The sequence below is a fragment of the Neophocaena asiaeorientalis genome, unplaced genomic scaffold (assembly GCF_003031525.2).
Source record: "Neophocaena asiaeorientalis asiaeorientalis breed wild unplaced genomic scaffold, Neophocaena_asiaeorientalis_V1.1 scaffold221, whole genome shotgun sequence".
Taxonomy (NCBI): domain Eukaryota; kingdom Metazoa; phylum Chordata; class Mammalia; order Artiodactyla; family Phocoenidae; genus Neophocaena; species Neophocaena asiaeorientalis.
In genome coordinates this window covers 1,857,782-1,876,869 of record NW_020173766.1, presented here as the reverse complement: position 1 = coordinate 1,876,869, position 19,088 = coordinate 1,857,782, and the positions used below count along the sequence as shown (strand labels likewise).

The window sequence follows — 19,088 nt, the reverse complement described above, 5'->3', positions numbered from 1 at the left end:
ACCTATCTCTATAGAATGTAGGCCTCTGTTTCCATCAGGGACACTTTCAAACAGTCAGACGCAAGGCTGTGCCTGTACAGGAACATATCCTCATTTATGCAAACACCTAGGGAAAGTGAGATAGTATTACAATACAAATACAGTTACACACCCTTAGGTATACATATAAATTGATAAGTATATGTGTGTGTGTATATATATATATTTTTTTTTGTTTGTTTGTTTGTTTTGTTTTGGTTTTTTTGTGGTACGTGGGCCTCTCACTGTTGTGGCCTTTTCCGTCACGGAGCACAGGCTTCGGACGTGCAGGCTCAGCGGCCATGGCTCACGGGCCCAGCTGCTCTGCGTCATGTGGGATCTTCCCGGACCGGGGCACGAACCCGTGTCCCCTGCATCAGCAGGCGGACTCTCAACCACTGTGCCACCAGGGAAGCCCTGATAAGAATATTTTTAAGTATTAGTGTCCCTGAACTATAAATATGGAACAAATGAACTACAGTCTTGAAGCCACTTACACATTATGGTAGATTAATGTGCAAAGCTTTGAGGGAATAGGCTACCCCAGTACAAATGTTATGATGAAATTTACTAGGTCCTTTTGAAAGACAAAATTATATACAGTGTGAGAATGCTTAGGAAATGGCTATCAGTTTTATAAGTTGGATTTAAAAATCATGAATAGTATGTGTGGGCCCTTCACAGTGGGGGGTTTCCTTTCACAAACATAGTAGACTCAGTTGCCAGGGGCTGAGTTGGAACTGGGGTTTCTGCCCTTGAGGAGCTTACAGTTCCTCTGAGATCCTATTGAAAGGAGTAAGCCCTCTTCCCAAAAATGCTTCCAGCTCTCTTAGGTAAAAAACAACAAGACAAAACTGACCTTGCTTTTCTGAACAACATACTGTTAAAATAAACTTCAGAAAAATAAGGGGAAAATCCTTGGTCTCTAGGAGAGCCAGTGTGGGAGTGACACACTTGCTGGGTGACTATCAGGAACATTTCAAAGAAGAGGCAACACTGAAATTTTAGTATCAGCTTGAAAGGGAGTGGTTTACAGGGTATGAAAGGGCATTCAGCACAGAAGGAAAAGCCCTGCCAAGGAACACTGAGTTGTGAACGGGCTGAGATGAGTTTAGAGAGCTGAAGTCAGACTGTCTTTACCCCTAGTCAGGTGGGCTGCCCTCAGACTCTGAGAAATTAGTCTTTAAAAGATCAAGTACTATAGCACATCTTCCTGTATTTCCTTTGGCTTTGTAAATCTTGAATTAAAATGTTCTGGTACAGGGATTCCCTGGTGGCGCAGTGGTTGAGAGTCCACCTGCCGATGCAGGGGACACGGGTTCGTGCCCCGGTCCGGGAAGATCCCACATGCCGTGGAGCGGCTGGGCCCATGAGCCATGACCACTGAGCCTGCGTGTCTGGAGCCTGTGCTCCGCAACGGGAGATGCCAAAACTGAGAGGCCACGTACCACAAAAAAAAAGCTTTGGTACAATCCAGAAAGAAAACAAACAAGTAGAGAGAAGGACTTTTGAACGCAGATTTGAAGGCACCCCTGCCCCCTGCAAACTTAGACTCAACTCTATTTTACCATCTTAACTGGCTCTGATTTATAGTATAATCCATCTACCGCACACCCTTCTGGATTAAGGTGGGCTGTTAAAGCCTGTTCAAGCTGTTCCAGCAAAGTGCAAGTAATAAACTAGAAGGGAAGAGGAAGCCAAAAATGTGTCCCTGGCTGGAAGGTAACAGTTATTTGACTCTTAGGACCCTGTGCAGGCAGTAGGCTTTTGAGGGCATGGATAGTCTTCCTCATTTCCATATAATGTCAGCTTTAGAACATGTTCATTGAACACCAGGGACTTGGTGTCTACAGTGTGCCAGGGACTAGATAAATGTACAGTGTCTGTTTCCTAATTTAGGATGGATCAATCTTAAACCATCCCAGGAAGTCCTTGATCTATTCTCTTTACCATTCAAGTGAGTGTATGTTAATGAAATACATTAAATGGGTCTCTTTCCCCCCCCACCCCCACCAAGGGCAATCGTTGCAAGCTGTTTGACTCCCCTTCCACGTGTAGCTCCACCATCCTGTCAGCGTTGAAAAGACCAGACCGATCGCAAGAGGAGTCCCCACGTGGAAATAGGAAGCGGAGGAAGAGCGTGGCTGGGGCCAGTCCCGAAGAGGCAGCTAGTCCAAAGAAGCCCCAGGAGGTTAGTTATGCAGGGTCTTTTTTGCTCAAGGACTGTGATATTGTATCTTTCAGTTCTAAAATGTCCATTTGATTCTTTTTCTTTGCTGAGACTTGCTGTTCTTGTTTCTCATTTGTTTCAATCATGTTCATAATTGCCTGTTGAAGCATTTTTATAATGGCTACTTTAAAATCCTTGTCAGGCAATTCCAACGTCTGTTTCTGGTGTGGCTTTCTGTTGATTATCGTTTCCTATTCAAGCTGAGATTTTCCTGGTTCTTGGTATGACAAGTGATTTTTCAGTTATATCTATATTCTTTGGATATTATGAGGCTATGTAACTCTTCTGTTTTAGCAGTCAGTCCTCTGGTACTGCAGGAAGGTGGGGATGGAAGTTCAGGTTCCCTTGATATGCCACCTAGGGTGGGGCAAGCCTCATGTTTGCTGGGCAGGATTGGGAGTTCAGGCTCCCTTCTAGGCCTCCGCTGACATCATCCCAGTGAAATAGAGATTGGGACACTTAAGTACAGCTGGGCAGGGGTGGAAGTCTAAGCTCCCTACTTATTGGGCCATGGAGTAGGGCCATAAATTTTTTCCCTTGCTGTTAGTTTTAATTTTTCTTGTGTCCTGTTCTATGTAGATATATAAATTTCCCACTACTTTAGGTTTGTCTCACAACTTTGATTGTAGTGTTTTTCATTGTCAATTAGTTCTAGGTATTTTAGTTCTTTTATTTCCTTGTGATGAGAACTCTTAGGATTTATTCTCAACAACTTTCATATATACCATACAGCAGGCTTAACTGTAGTCATCATGTTGTACATTACATCCCTGGTACTTATTTATATTATAACTGGAAGTTTGTACATTTTGACCACCTTCATCCAATCCTCCTCCCCCACTGCCTGCCTCTGGTAACCACAAATCTGATCTCTTTTTCTATGAGTTTGGTTTTTGTTTTGGTGGTTGTGGTGATGGTTTGTATTGTGTTTTTTAAGTTTTTTCATTCCCCATATAAGTGATGTCATATAGTTATTTGTCTTTCTCTGTCTGACTTATTTCAGTTTCACTTGGCATAATGCCCTCAAGGTCCATCCATGTTGTCGCAAATGGCAGGATTGCCTTCTTTTTGTATGGCTGAGTAATAATCCATTGTGTGTGTGTGTGTGTGTGTGTGTGTGTGTGTATCACAACTTTGTTATCCATTCATCCGTCAATGAACACTTAGGTTATTTCCATTTCTTGAATATTATAAAGAATGCTGCTCTAAACATGGGGGTGCAGATATCTCTTTGACATAGTGTTTTCGTTTCCTTCTAATATATTCCCAGAAGTGGAATTGTTGGCTCCTAGTTAGTTCTGTTTTTGATTTTTTTTTTTTTCTTTTTTGTCTGCTTGCTGCACTGCACGGCAGGTGGGCTGTTAGTTCCTTGACCAGGGATCAAACCCATGCCCCCTGCATTGGAAGCACAGATTCTTAACCACTAGACCTCCAGGGAAGTCCCTATTTTCAATTTTTTTGAGGAACGTCCATACTGTTTCCCATAGTGGCCATCCCACTTTACATTCCCACCAATATTGTACAAAGGTTCCCTTTTCTTCACATCCTTGACAACACTTGTTTCTTGTTTTTGTTGTTGTTGTTTGTTTTTGGCATCACCATGAGGACTGCAGGATCTTAGTTCCCGACAAGGGATTGAACCCGGACCCCCAAAGTGAAAGTGTGGAGTCCTAACCACTGGACCGCCAGGGAGTTCCCTCTTTTTTTTTTTCATTTTTATTTATTTACTTATTTATTTACTTATTTATGGCTCCGTTGGGTCTTTGTTGATGCGCGCAGGCTTTCTCTAGTTGCGTCGAGTGGGGGCTACTCTTCATTGTGGTGCTCGGGCTTCTCATTGCGGTAACTTCTCTTGTTGCAGAGCACAGGCTCTAGGCCTGCGGGCTTCAGTAGTTGTGGCTCTCAGGCTCTAGAGCGCAGGCTTAGTAGTTGTGGCACATGGGCTTAATTGCTCTGCGGCATGTGTGTTCTTCCCGGACCAGGGTTCGAACCCATGTACCCTGCACTGGCAGGCGGATTCTTAACCACTGCACCACCAGGGAAGTCCCCATCTTTTCTTTTCGATGATAGCCATTCTTATAGTCATGAAGTGATATCTCATTGTACAACAGTTTGATTTTCATTTCCCTAAATGATTAGTGATATTGATCATCTTTTCATGTACCTGTTGGCCATTTGTGTATCTTTAGGGAAATGTCTATTCAGGTCCTTTGCCTACTTTTTAAAACCAGATTATTTTAAAGATGCAGACGTAGAGAATGGACTTGAGGACACGGGGAGGGGAAGGATAAGCTGGGATGTGGTGAGAGAGAAGCATTGACATATACACTACCAAATGTAAAATAGTTAGTGGGAAGCAGCTGTATAGCACAGGGAGATCAGCTCGGTGCTTTGTGATCGCCTGGAGGGGTGGGATAGGGAGGGTAGGAGGGAGATATAAGAGGGAGGGGATATGGGGATATATGTATACCTATAGCTGATTCACTTCGTTGTACAGCAGAAACTAACACAACATTATAAAGCAATTACACTCCAATAAAGATGTTTAAAAAAAGATTGTTTTTTCGCTATTAAGTTGTATGGATTCCTTATATATTTTGGATATTAACCCCTTATCAGATAATATGTTTTGCAAATATTTTTTCCAATTCTATAGGTTGTCTTTGCATTTTGTTGATTTCTTTTAATGGGCAGAAGCTTTTTAGTTTGATATAGTCTCAATTATTTTTTATTTTGTTGCTTGTGCCTTAGGGGTCAAATCTAAAAAAGTCATTGCCAAGACTCATGTCAAGGAGCTTTTTTCCTGTGTTTTCTTCTAGGAGTTTTATGGTTTCTTGTCTCACACTTAAGTCTTTAAGCCATTTCAAGTTATTTTTTGTGAGTAGTGTAAGATAGGGGTCTAATTTCATTCTTTCATAAGTGGAATTGTTGGCTCCTAGTTAGTTCTGTTTTTGATTTTTTTTTTTTTCTTTTTTGTCTGCTTGCTGCACTGCACGGCAGGTGGGCTGTTAGTTCCTTGACCAGGGATCAAACCCATGCCCCCTGCATTGGAAGCACAGATTCTTAACCACTAGACCTCCAGGGAAGTCCCTATTTTCAATTTTTTTGAGGAACGTCCATACTGTTTCCCATAGTGGCCATCCCACTTTACATTCCCACCAATATTGTACAAAGGTTCCCTTTTCTTCACATCCTTGACAACACTTGTTTCTTGTTTTTGTTGTTGTTGTTTGTTTTTGGCATCACCATGAGGACTGCAGGATCTTAGTTCCCGACAAGGGATTGAACCCGGACCCCCAAAGTGAAAGTGTGGAGTCCTAACCACTGGACCGCCAGGGAGTTCCCTCTTTTTTTTTTTCATTTTTATTTATTTACTTATTTATTTACTTATTTATGGCTCCGTTGGGTCTTTGTTGATGCGCGCAGGCTTTCTCTAGTTGCGTCGAGTGGGGGCTACTCTTCATTGTGGTGCTCGGGCTTCTCATTGCGGTAACTTCTCTTGTTGCAGAGCACAGGCTCTAGGCCTGCGGGCTTCAGTAGTTGTGGCTCTCAGGCTCTAGAGCGCAGGCTTAGTAGTTGTGGCACATGGGCTTAATTGCTCTGCGGCATGTGTGTTCTTCCCGGACCAGGGTTCGAACCCATGTACCCTGCACTGGCAGGCGGATTCTTAACCACTGCACCACCAGGGAAGTCCCCATCTTTTCTTTTCGATGATAGCCATTCTTATAGTCATGAAGTGATATCTCATTGTACAACAGTTTGATTTTCATTTCCCTAAATGATTAGTGATATTGATCATCTTTTCATGTACCTGTTGGCCATTTGTGTATCTTTAGGGAAATGTCTATTCAGGTCCTTTGCCTACTTTTTAAAACCAGATTATTTTAAAGATGCAGACGTAGAGAATGGACTTGAGGACACGGGGAGGGGAAGGATAAGCTGGGATGTGGTGAGAGAGAAGCATTGACATATACACTGCAAAATGTAAAATAGTTAGTGGGAAGCAGCTGTATAGCACAGGGAGATCAGCTCGGTGCTTTGTGATCGCCTGGAGGGGTGGGAGAGGGAGGGTAGGAGGCAGATATAAGAGGGAGGGGATATGGGGATATATGTATACCTATAGCTGATTCACTTCGTTGTACACCAGAATCTAACACAACATTATAAAGCAATTACACTCCAATAAAGATGTTTAAAAAAAGATTGTTTTTTCGCTATTAAGTTGTATGGATTCCTTATATATTTTGGATATTAACCCCTTATCAGATAATATGTTTTGCAAATATTTTTTCCAATTCTATAGGTTGTCTTTGCATTTTGTTGATTTCTTTTAATGGGCAGAAGCTTTTTAGTTTGATATAGTCTCAATTATTTTTTATTTTGTTGCTTGTGCCTTAGGGGTCAAATCTAAAAAAGTCATTGCCAAGACTCATGTCAAGGAGCTTTTTTCCTGTGTTTTCTTCTAGGAGTTTTATGGTTTCTTGTCTCACACTTAAGTCTTTAAGCCATTTCAAGTTATTTTTTGTGAGTAGTGTAAGATAGGGGTCTAATTTCATTCTTTCACATGTTTATATTCCGTTTTTCCAGCATGATTTATTATTGAGAAGACTGATCTTCTCTTCATTGAGCATTCTTGGCTCCCTTGTCAAATACTAGTTGATGGTATTTATACAATTTATTTTGTAAACATGCACTTTTACTTTTCTTGTGGACTTGCTGGGTCCTAGGCTAGGCATGTGTTTAGCTTTAGCAGACACTGCCATATAGCTTTCCAAAGTGGTTGTCCAGTCAGCCCTCCGTATCTGGGGGCTCTCCGTCCATGGATTTAACCAACTTTGCAATGCATTTTTTTTTTTTTTTTTTTTTTTTTTGCGGTATGCAGGCCCCTCACCGTTGTGGCCTCTCCCGTTGCGGAGCACAGACCCCGGACGCGCAGGCCCAGCGGCTGTGGCTCACGGGCCCAGCTGCTCCGCGGCATGTGGGATCTTCCCGGACCGGGGCACAAACCCGTGTCCCCTGCATCGGCAGGCGGACTCTCAACCACTGCGCCACCAGGGAAGCCCCTGCAATGCATTCTTACTGAGCACTAGCTGTACTACGTGTCATTTTATATGAGCATCCTTGGGTGTCCTGAAACCAATCTCACAGATACTGAGGGTTGGCTGTACTCGGAACAGTGTGTGAGAGTTGCAGTTCTTCCACATCTTTACCAGTAGTATCCGGTGTTGTTCATCTCTTTAACTTTAGCCATTCTGGTGAGTGTGTAGTATCTGATTTTAACTTGCATTTCCCTGATAGTTATTTTTCTTGGTCTTAGATTTTCTTCTCTATTACTCAGCCAAGTTTCTAGCCCATATTTCTATTGGGTTGTCTCTTATTTGTGGGAATGCTTTATATATTCAGAGATGAATCTTTTATTGAGATGGTTGCATATCTGCCCACTCTGGCTTGCCTGTTCTTACCTTATCTTGTTTTGATGAACAGAATTTCTTGATTTTTTTTAAACATGTTTTAATTTATCAGTCTTTTTATGTTTCGTGTTTTTTGTGTACTGCTTAAGAAATCCTGCGACTTCCCTGGTGGTCCAGTGTCTAGGACTCCACGTTCCCAATGCGGGGGGCCCAGGTTCGATCCTTGGTCAGGCAGCTAGATCCCACATGCTGCAGCCAAGAGTTTGCATGCCACAACTAAGACCTGGTGCAGCCAAGTAAATAATATAAATACACTAAGTGTATAAAAGAAATCCTTACTTTCCCACGATTAGCCCTTTTGATGTGTCCTTTGAAATATGAGTGCTTCCTTGCTACTAATGACAAAGTGTTCCAGGTTTATCTTGTACATTTCTTGTCCCAGCCTGGAGTCAATCAAAAAGCTCTGGTTTCTTTTAGTGGAAAATGCAGTTGACCCTTGAACAACATGGGTTTGAACTGTAAGGTCCCCTTATACGCAGATTTTTTTCAATAAATATATACTGTGGTACTGCATGATCTGTGGTTGGTTGAATTCAGGGATGTGAGATGGTGGCCCTAACCCCCGTGTTGTTCAGGGGTCAGCTGTATTATTTAGAGAGCACATTGACCTAAGGGCTACTTACTGCAACCCTGGAGCTTCTCAGTGGGTAGAACTAAGAAATACTTTTTTTAGACTTAGCCCTAATTTTAATCCTTCTTTTTTTTAAAAAAAAAGAGCAGTTCAGTTAGAATTGAATTCAGTTCAAATAACAGTATACCTAGTCAGTAACCCATAGGCTTTTTTTCACTCTAGATTCAGTCAAATAAGAAAGGTATCTTTTTGCTAAATATGGATGTTAACATTTCAGTCTCTTCTTCCTGACATGTTCCAGGTGAATGTTTTCATAAGTTCTGTTCAGAATCCTGGCCTCATTCTCCACCTTTGATTTGTTACAGATTCTACATCAGTCTTTATGCCTGGTATCTTCCCCAAAAGGGACCATTGAGAATATTTTGGATAATGACCCAAGGGACCTTATAGGAGACTTCTCCAAGGTAATTGCACGCAGAACTGCTCTGTGATGCAGGATTGGCAGGGGGGTACCTAAAACACCCCCCTCAGCCTTCCTCCCTCCCTGAAGTGGTTCCTGGGGTTCCCCCCACCCCACCCCACCCCGCCAAGGGGACGCAGTTTGAAATTTGTTTTAAGATAAGGTCATGATCAGGTGTATCTCAGTCTCTGTGGCACTATAGACCTTACTGATGCTGGTCAGAGGTTTCAAGTAGGGAGCCACCCACCAGCTGCCTTTACACCAACCCAAAGACCAGGCTCTCTGGGAACTGTGTTTGTGAGTATAAAAGCAGTACTGCAGAAAAGTGTAAAGAAGCAGAAATAAACCTCTAGCCTCACTGTATATAAGTCTGTATATCAAAAGGTCCTCTTAGAATGTCCAGGATTGAGTCTAAATTTCTCCATTTTCCAGAGGACTATGGCCCTAGAAGGAAAAGGCCCTCAGGGAGGTCCAGAGGATGGTCTGCTGTTGGCCTGATACAGGTCGGCTGCCTTTGAGCTGTGGTGAAATGTGACACATTCCTGTGTCAGTAGTAGCTTGTTTAGCCACATATGACTTGAAGGTCCCCAGACCAGTCTTTTATGTATTAATGTAGCTAGCATTTATGGAAACACTTATTATGTGTAAGGCAAAGATTCCAAAATGAGACACAGTTCCTTCCCTCAAAACACTTAACATATGGTCAGTAAGGCATCATGCCACATAGACATGTACCACATGTATCACATGGTAGATTGAAGTAAACATCAGTGCAGTGAAAGCAGCAGACTAAGAAATAAAAGGGTTGGGCTTCCCTGGTGGCGCAGTGGTTGAGAGTCTGCCTGCCGATGCAGGGGACACGGGTTCGTGCCCCGGTCCGCGAAGATCCCACATGCCACGGAGCGGCTGGGCCCGTGAGCCATGGCTGCTGAGCCTGCACGTCCGGAGTCTGTGCTCCGCAATGGGAGAGGCCACAACAGGGAGAGGCCTGCGTACCACAAAAATAACTAACTAGCTAACTAACTAACTAACTAAATAAATAAATAAATAAGAAATAAAAGGGTTGTCTCAGTCTCAGCTAGGCGATTGGGGAAGGTTTGGATCTGGGCTAGATATTTCAACCAGGTGGGAGAAATAAGTGGATTAAAAATAGAAGACAACAGGGAGGGGGAAGGGTAAACTGGGATGAAGTGAGACAGTGGCATGGACTTATATATACTACCAAATGTAAAATAGATAGCTGGTGGGAAGCAGCTGCATAGCACAGGGAGATCAGCTTGGTGCTTTGTGACCACCTAGAGGGGTGGGATAGGGAGGGTAGGAGGGAGACGCAAGAGGGAGGGGATATGGGGATATATGTATACATATAGCTGATTCACTTCATTGTACAGCAGAAACTAACACACCATTGTAAGGCAATTATACTCCAATAAAGATGTTAAAAAATAAATAAAATTTTTTAAAAAATAGAAGACAGTTCTAGTCTGAAGGGAAGCGCAAGCCAAGACCTGGGTGTGGTGTGTCCTTGCTGGTAGAAGCTTGCACCTGAATTGAAGCTGTGGTTGGTTGTGTTTGTCATAATGACCCCACACATGGCCACGGGATTGGGTGAGCACTTGATTTGGCCAGTCCACCCTAGTGAGTAATTACTGATGTGCCCGTCCTTCTCCCTCAAGGCTGGGCCCAGCCTCACTCATTCCATCTCCAGTGTCTAGCACCATGCTGGACATAGCAGGTGCTCAGTAAACAATGAAGTCATTCCTCTCTGTGTCCTTTATGTGCTGCACACAGTCTGGCTGCTGAGGTGAGGGTTCCTAACAAAAGCGGGAGAAAAAGGAAATCACCTGAGGTTTCTGTATTCAAGTCTGGCTTACTTGCTGGCTAACCTTGGACAAGGTACCTAGCTTTGACATATGGGAATGGGGATAACGTGCCTTATAGGTCTGTGTGAAAGTTCAATGTCAGGATATCAATGAAGTGGCTAGACAAGTAACCAACATATTCTATTAGATTAATGTTTGTTTGTTTTTTTCAAGCTGACTCTTACCAGGAAGGCAAGCAATATAAAAATGTTGCATTTTTAAACTTTTGGATTTGCTAAGTATTTCTCTCTCTCTCTCTTTCTCTCTCTTTTTTTTAAGTGTTACCTTTTTCATACAGTTGCTGGAAAGCATCAGGATTTAAAATACATCTCTCCAGAAATTGTAAGTCATCCTTTTGGAACCTGCCACACATGGAATCTGTGTGTTCCTGGCAGCCAGAGTTGATTCTCCTTGGCTCTCTCTCCACAGATAGCGTCTGTTTTGAGTGGCAAGTTTGCCAACCTCATTAAAGAGTTTGTTATCATTGACTGCCGATACCCATATGAATATGAGGGAGGCCACATCAAGGTATGGATTCCTGAGGCTTGTGAGCGAGCCCTGCTGTTGTGGGAGGCATAGCAGGAGCCCTGGACAGCATCTGTGATTTTTTTTTTTTAAAGGGGGAGGTGACACCTGGCTGCTCATTATAATGCTCACATGCTGGTTATAAGAATTGTAAAAAGAAGCAGTGGGCGTGAAAGGCATTTGACTCCTGGTGCACTAAAAGAATGTTCCCTGGTCTGCATTAATCTCTACCACACTATACGGCAACTGCTTCCTGTTCTGTCCCTCACACCATCACCATCACCATCACCATCACCATCAGGGGCATTTCTAAATGGTAACCACTGACTTCTAAGCCGTGCCTGGACATGAAGCCATGAGGAGAAGCCAGTCTCTGGCAACATGTCCCAGTCTGTGCCGAGCCTAATGATACCTCTTACATTTATAGTTGCCTGGTTAGTTGGGTGTTGGAACATACTTTCCCAGGAAGAAAGTAATTGGTTGTGCCCTTTTAATCTTTTAACCAATAATATAGTGTTGAAATATGGTAAGGAGGTACTTTAAATACAGTGTTAGTGTTTGCCACTGTCATGGCCGTGAAAGTCCCGGGCATTCACAAATACCACTCATACAGTGCACACAGCCATAACAGAATTTGAGGTGCCCATTTGAAGACCAGTCTCGAAGAATCATTACTGCGAGTGTGAAACATGAGTCTCTGGTGCCCCCACAGGGTGCAGTGAACTTGCACATGGAAGAGGAGGTTGAAGACTTCTTACTCAAGAAGCCCATCGTACCTACGGATGGCAAGCGTGTCATCGTGGTGTTCCACTGCGAGTTTTCTTCTGAGCGAGGCCCTCGCATGTGAGTGGGCTCCAGGGCATGGCCCCCATGGTGCTTTTGTGGGACCGCCTGTTGCACATCGAATGTCATTTCCGTGCCTTAGCCTACACACATGGTGTGAAAATACCTAGTTTTGTAAAAGTATCAATTCACGTGTAACAGGTATTCTCTCAAATCCTTACCTGTTTTGCAGTCAGTTGATTTCATGAACAGATTCCTGGAGTGTAGTTTATAGGCTTGCCCTAACAGTTTCACAGTAGTCGTCGTGGAGGGCTTTCTGGCTTCCCCAGTCCAGCCTGTGACACAGGTGTTCCCTGTGCAACATCCCCCGAGAATCTGGCCTCTGCTTCATCACCCTCACTCCTGAGTTAGTCCTGGCTACTGCTGGACATGGCTCACTGTCCAGCCTTCCTTTGTATTGAATTAAACTCTGGCTCTTCCAGTTTCCCCCACTGTCCTTATTTCTACCTATGGGGCTACTGTTCTCAGGTGACATCCTTCAGGTACAGTGTGGTTGCTCCTTATGCAAATGCCAGAAGAGTATCATATCCTCTCTGCAAAACTTGATGTGATGCTCTTGAACACTTGTCAAATCCACGTTTGCAAAGGAGTGGATTATGTTACCTTCACGTTATTGCCACGTTAGAGTTTAAAAGAAATGCCCCCGCCCCCCCATCCCCACCCCTTATTAATAAGAACTTCTGTTAGGGCTTTGGTGACTAAGGCCCTGTTATAATTTACTACAAAGATAAGTTTTATACCAAAATAAATGAAAGTATAATTACAATAAAATAACATCACTTCAGATTTAAAATAATACTCTGATGCTCTAACAACATCTTTCCACACTCTCACTAATGGTGACAGGACTGGTTCTGAAAATGTGGTCAGAAGTGAGTGGTGGTATTAAAAAGCTAGGGGGAGGGCCAAACAGCTGCCCATCTGGGCTAGTTCCCTTCAGAAAAGACTGCCAGCCTGGACGTGTCAGGGGCTATTGAGGCAATGAAGTTACAGCAGTGAGCAAACAGGACTGACCTGCCGCAGGGGAGGTCCCAGTGGAGAGACGGAAGATGGTTGTGACAAACGCTGAGCAAACAGGGACGGAGGTGGCAGGGAGCAGTGCAGCTTCACTAGGAGGTTCCAAGAGAGACTTTTCTCATGGGGCTGGGTTCAAGTTCTTGTGCCACCTTTTTATTTGGAACCATTTCACGCTCAGAAAGAGTGCATGCTTCCCCTGATTTCATCGACTGGTGATATTTTGCTGCATTTGCACACACATAACTACAGGAGTATACAGTACACTACACAATAGTCCATTTTAGTACAGGATGCAAGTAGGTGCCCTGAGACAGGAGCAAAGCTCAGAAGGAAGTAAGGGAGAGGCACTGGTCGTGGAGGGTGGAGAATGCAGAGGGAAGCTGGCTGGGAAGCTATCACCGAAGATTAGGTGCTGGTGGTGGCAGGGAAGATGCTGGGCAGAGATCAGTTGCTAGGGCTGTTTAACTTGAAAATTTGGGAAGAGACCATCTACCTGCCAATACGAGGCAGTGGCACTGGCTCTGAACACTATTCCTGAAGATAACAGGTGGCCAGGAAATCACAAGTCGACACTGATTGTTTCCAAGAATGAAGGTAAAGTTGGGGAGATGTGTGTAAGGAACACTGCTTTCACTGTGTAGAGCTAACCATACTTTGGCTTTCCTTCCCCTTTATAGGTGCCGATATGTGAGAGAGAGAGATCGGCTTGGTAACGAGTACCCCAAACTCCATTACCCGGAGCTATATGTCCTGAAGGGCGGATATAAGGAGTTCTTCCTGAAATGCCAGGTAAGATGCACTCTCTGGAGGGCAGGGGCCACCCCTCCACCCAGATGTCTGGTGGTCATGGGTGTTTCTTGCCAGGGGTCTGGGGATTTGCCCTGCACACAGAAGGGCCCTAGAACCTGCTGAGCAGAGCCTTGCAGCCCCCGGCAGGGAGGGCGCAGGAGTGTGCTTATGAAGCAGGTGTGCCCTGACTTCGTCCTGTCTTCCCGCCAGTCTCACTGCGAGCCCCCCAGTTACCGGCCCATGCACCATGAGGACTTTAAAGAAGACCTGAAGAAGTTCCGCACCAAGAGCCGGACCTGGGCCGGGGAAAAGAGCAAGAGAGAGATGTATAGCCGTCTGAAGAAGCTCTGAGGGTCTCAGTGCCAGACAGCAACAGCCTGAGCCTCCCTCCCTACCCCCCTCCCCTCTTTGCTACAGAGAAACTGGAGCAAAGGGGCCAGCCATGTGACATTTGGAGAGAAGGCCTGAGGCTTCCATGTCTTAAACCTACCTCCCACTCTCCCAGGGTTGGAGCCCAGAGCATCCTGCTGGCTCTTCTGTCCCTGTAAGTTGTCCTCCTTCTGCAACAGGACGGTCTGCCAAGGCTGTCACGTGCCACAGCACAGTTCCAAGCACCAAGTCAAGATGTTCTGACTCCTCATCCCCCACAGCTGGATGAGCTGCCTGGGCCTCGTTGGGCAATGGCCTTCTCTCCTGAGGGGGGAGGGGTAGGAGAGTCCAAGTGGAGAGAAGACTCACAAATGCTGCTGGCCAAATACCAAAGACGGCCTGCAAAGGAAAGGTCTTTGTGGGATAACCCATATCATTAATTTATTCAACTTCATCAGTCACTTTCTTTTCTTTCTTTTTTTGTAATCAACTCCTGGAGACTTTTATTTAACTGCTTCTTTAAGTTACAATACTGCCATCCTAGGTGGGGTTTTATCATACCAGGGACTACCTCTGCCTTTAATTTTTAAAAAAAAAGAAAAAGGGAGGAGGAAGAAGGACATGAGTTGTGGGACAGAGAACTAGGCACTCTGTCACCCCCAGGAGGTGCTGCAGTACTGGGGCTGCTGCTATTAATATACAGCCAAGGACCGAGATACTGGTGGGAGCAGGCCCCAGACTCAGGCTTGGCTACAGGACATAAGCTAAACCTCCCAGACCTACCTCGAAGGCCCCTGAGATCTACTGGGGTGACCCTGCTTGCTGTGATGTTGCTGGTCTAGGAGTCACGGTCAGGAAAGCACTTGAGGCAGCTTCCATTGGGCCACCCCCAGGTCAGTGTTGGAACATGGTAGAGCAGGTATCCCAGTGTAGGCGGGCAGGGATGGGGGGCTCTGCCAGATAAGGGAAGGGAGTATATATTGAGTGTCTTTCTTCTATTACTCTGATACTCTTTGATTGCTTCTATTTTAATTTTTTAAAAATAGTCATTCTATGAGTCAAGGAGTATCAAATCAGTGTTGGCTGGGCCACCCAAGGTTGGGGAGAGGGGCTGGAAGCCCTGGGCATTAGAAGGGAGTGGGTGCTGGCAGAGATGACTATAGAATGTGTTTCTCAGGAGACGGCGTGGTGGATTTTGCAGGTAAAAGTTTGAGTTTATCATGTTTTAATTTGAGGGACAGGGAGAGATGGATCATCACCAGTTGCCGCTCATCTCATCCCACAGAAGTAGGGGTCTCAAAGGAACACCTCCCAAGGAGCTGGGGCTGAGTTGATTGATTCTAGACAGGCCTATTTGGTTCCTGCTCATCCCCACCCTTAGGCGCTGGCTTCCTCACCATCTTTGCTCCATTGGGGTATAGCGAAGTTTTTCTTATATAGCAGATTCAGTCTCCCCTCTTGCCCTGGCTTCCTGTTCTGCAGGCAAGGAGAGAATCAGTGATACTGGAGATGACTGGTTGCTGTGTTATGGGTTTGAGTTGCATTTGACTATAAAACAATCTTGTTAGAAAAAGTATGTGGGGAGGAGGGGAGCAGGGGGAGAAGGCCTCTTCCCCCACACACATTGAGACACATCTTAATTAGTCTGTAATTTTGTTTGTAGGGATTCTGTTGGTTGAATGCCTGAAAAGGGAGGTGGGATGGCCTTCAGAATGTACCAGCTTAGTAACACTGGTAACCAACTGTTGCAGGCTCTGAAAATAAAAACAATCTTGAACCCATGCTCTCTGCCTACTTCATAATGTATCTAAAGGGAATTGTGAGTCCCTTTAAAAGTTCTGGGACCACACTTGACTAAAACCAGAGGCTGGGGCAGCGACATTTCCTTAAGAGGCCAAGGAGCTGTCATGTGGCCTGGCGTCAGGGATGGCCAGATGACCTTCCGTTATTACTGAGTCCAAAAACGAACTTGTGATTCAGGTTGATTTACAAGATGCAATAGGGGAATGAAAAGCCTGCCTGAACCTCTGACATTCTCTTACAAGATGTATTAATTCATAGGATTGAGCAACATACCAAAGGAGGGACCACTGTAAAGGAGATAGGAGTTTCAGTTGTGTTCTGAAGGAGCCAGAGAGGATACTGCAGAAGGAAATCAGGCAGATGGTGAGTCACGGGCCCACATGCAACCAGAGAAACTTGGACCTGTAATACTGGGGACTATTGCCAGAATGGATACCAGCTGGAGCAAAAGTGTATTACAAAATAGAGTGGTGCCGAGATAGCAAGTAACCTGTGTTCTCTTTTGGGGGTGGGCTGTACCACGTGGATTGTGCGATCTTAGTTTCCCGACCAGGGATGGAACACAGGCCCTCAGCAGTGAAAGTGCGGATTCCTAACCACTGGACACCAAGGAATTCCCTCAAGCTTCATTTAGACATAGTCCCCTTCTGATTTGCCTCTATAGTAGAGGCATTATTCCAGCCTTTAAAAAAAAATTATGAGACAATGTGTGAAGAAAGGAAGTCCCCTGTGATACCAACCTCCAGTGAGTGTTACTGTTAACGTGCTCATAAAGATTAGGAGGGGAGAGCACGATCTCCTTCATCTCCCCACTTCCTCTCCCAGATGGTTTATTAACCCTTCCAAAGAGACACTGCATGTCTAAGCACAGCCACCCTACTCTCCATTCAACTTTTGTCACACCATTTTTTTAAACAGTATATATATTTAGGTATATATACATGTACATATATAAAGAGAGTTATGTACAATATATAGAGGTGATTTTCAACTGCATATAAAATCACATGGCTGTACTCTGTTTAACCCATCCCATATTACAGTACCTTCCCAAAGACAAGACTCCATATTCCTAATGAGAAGATTCGAAAGTTTTGATTAGTTAGACCACAAACTAAGTTCATGGCAGAAATAGCTAAATATCTACTATAGCTATAAATATATTATTTGTACAATTTAAAAGTATATAAATGTTAATTTAGATATGCTGCTTTTTCTCAATTTTTCAGAATGAATTGTTATTTAAACTCTTCAACATCTATTTCTGTATCATGGGCTATATTTCTGTATCATATATTTGAGGTGATACAGTACTTTTCTAATTCATTTATGAAAAGCTTTATTACCAAAACCAACTATCCTTTCTTGTAATTAGGGTTTTTTCATTTGTCACGTCAGTGTATATTTATGACTTCTACAAGATCAGTACCCTTTTTTTTTTTTTTTTTTTTTTTTTTTTTTTGCGGTACGCGGGCCTGTCACTGTTGTGGCCTCTCCCGTTGCGGAGCACAGGCTCTGGACGCACAGGCTCAGCGGCCATGGCTCACGGGCCCAGCTGCTCCGCGGCATGTGGGATCTTCCCAGACCAGGGCACGAACCCGTGTCCCCTGCATCAGCAGGCGGACTCTCAACCACTGTGCCACCAGGGAAGCCCCACTACCTTTTTTAATCGTGAGGAATTTCAGACATAAAAGTAGAATAAGAAGCCCCTTTTCTGTGCATCACACAGCTTCAGCATCTACTCAGAGCAAGTCTTGTTTCTCTTCTTCACCTCACCCCATTTTGCTTTTTAAATTTACTTTGAGGGAATTCCCTGGTGGTCCAGTGGTTAGGACTCTGCATTTCCACTGCAGGGGGCAGAGGTACGATCCCTGGTTGGAGAACTAAGATCCTGCAGGCTGCACGGTATGGCCAAAAAAAAATAAAATAAATTTATTTAGAGCAGGTAATACTTCTGGATTGTTGCCAAAGCTAGCTGGTCTCCTCTCTGGCCTGTTGTTGCCACAGTCACCTTGCTAAAATGAATAATTCATTCAAACCATTCTTCCTTGAGAATTTAGTGTTTCTTTGCCTATAAAATGAAACCTGAACTCTAGCCCATGTGCTAAGATATAACCCCAGCCTTATTTGTGTTCATCTTAAGCTCCAATAACAGGGTGGTATTCTGTTTTCCAGAAAGCACCCTGCCCTCTGAACCTTGCTTGTTAGAGCTGGAAGCCTGCCATGCAGAAAGTTTACATTTACTATTAAAAAAAAAAAAATTAATGGGCACCCACAAGGTTGAGGGCTGGTTAACTGAAAACTTTCAGCAAGAAAACTCATTAAAAAATTTGAGGACAACTGTGTGCAAGGCATGATCCCTTGGTTCAGATCAGAATTTTTAAAGGACATAAGGTTGTATAAAAAATAATTCAACACTCATATTCCGCACACAGCTTAAGAGTAAACAGCATGGCTGAAGCCCCCTGCCTACCCCAGCTTGGTTATAAACCCTCCAGTCTTCCTGCATCCTCCTCAAGGTAACCATTATCCTTCACTGGCATGACTGTTTCCTAAGCAAGAAGATACAGAATAGTTTTTCATGTTTAAAACTTCTACATAAGTCTCTGCATTTTGTGCGCATTCATCTGCAACTCTGGTTTTTACTACTCTGCTTCTCACACTAAACCACATGAGGGCACTTTGCTCCAGGAAGGTCAAAACATGGGTCAATAGTGACTCGCTGGGCCAACCGCTCCAGGGGACGAAACTGCAAGTAAGCCACCTCTCCTTCTCTGGGGCCTTTTCTCATGGATCACAAAGGGCATTTGAAGTAGATGTTTCCCTGTGGCCACCCCTGTCCCAACATTCTGTGGCTCAGGTATTTGGATGGCCCTTTGGATACCCCAGTACCCACTTCAGGATCTACTGGGAAGAAGTACCACTGTGGAAGAAGAGCTGGTTTTTTACGTGCCCATTCAACAGACATTCGAATTGTTCTAGGCACTGTAGATAAGGAGGTGTGTGAGATGCAGGTTTTCCCTCAAGGAGCTCACCAACTAATGGGAGGAGGAACTCCTTAAAGATCAGGAGCCCTTGGGAGTAACACTTGTATGTAACTGAAGCTAGGATAAGAGGCAGGTTCAAAGGA

General features: G+C 44.3%; 1 protein-coding gene across 4 annotated transcripts in view; it reads left to right on the top strand.

Annotated features, from left to right (window-relative positions):
* The window catches only part of CDC25A (cell division cycle 25A), a 27,582-nt gene extending 11,645 nt beyond the window's left edge, over positions 1-15,937 (top strand). For all 4 annotated transcript variants that reach the window (XM_024751518.1, XM_024751516.1, XM_024751517.1 and 1 more), the window contains 7 exons: positions 2,036-2,209; positions 8,656-8,754; positions 10,892-10,954; positions 11,042-11,140; positions 11,850-11,980; positions 13,675-13,786; positions 13,997-15,937. In XM_024751518.1, coding sequence (XP_024607286.1) covers positions 2,036-2,209; positions 8,656-8,754; positions 10,892-10,954; positions 11,042-11,140; positions 11,850-11,980; positions 13,675-13,786; positions 13,997-14,137 — 819 coding nt within the window. In that variant the 3' untranslated portion in view covers positions 14,138-15,937. The remainder of the gene's footprint in view (positions 1-2,035; positions 2,210-8,655; positions 8,755-10,891; positions 10,955-11,041; positions 11,141-11,849; positions 11,981-13,674; positions 13,787-13,996) is intronic.
* The last annotated feature ends 3,151 nt before the right edge of the window (positions 15,938-19,088 follow it).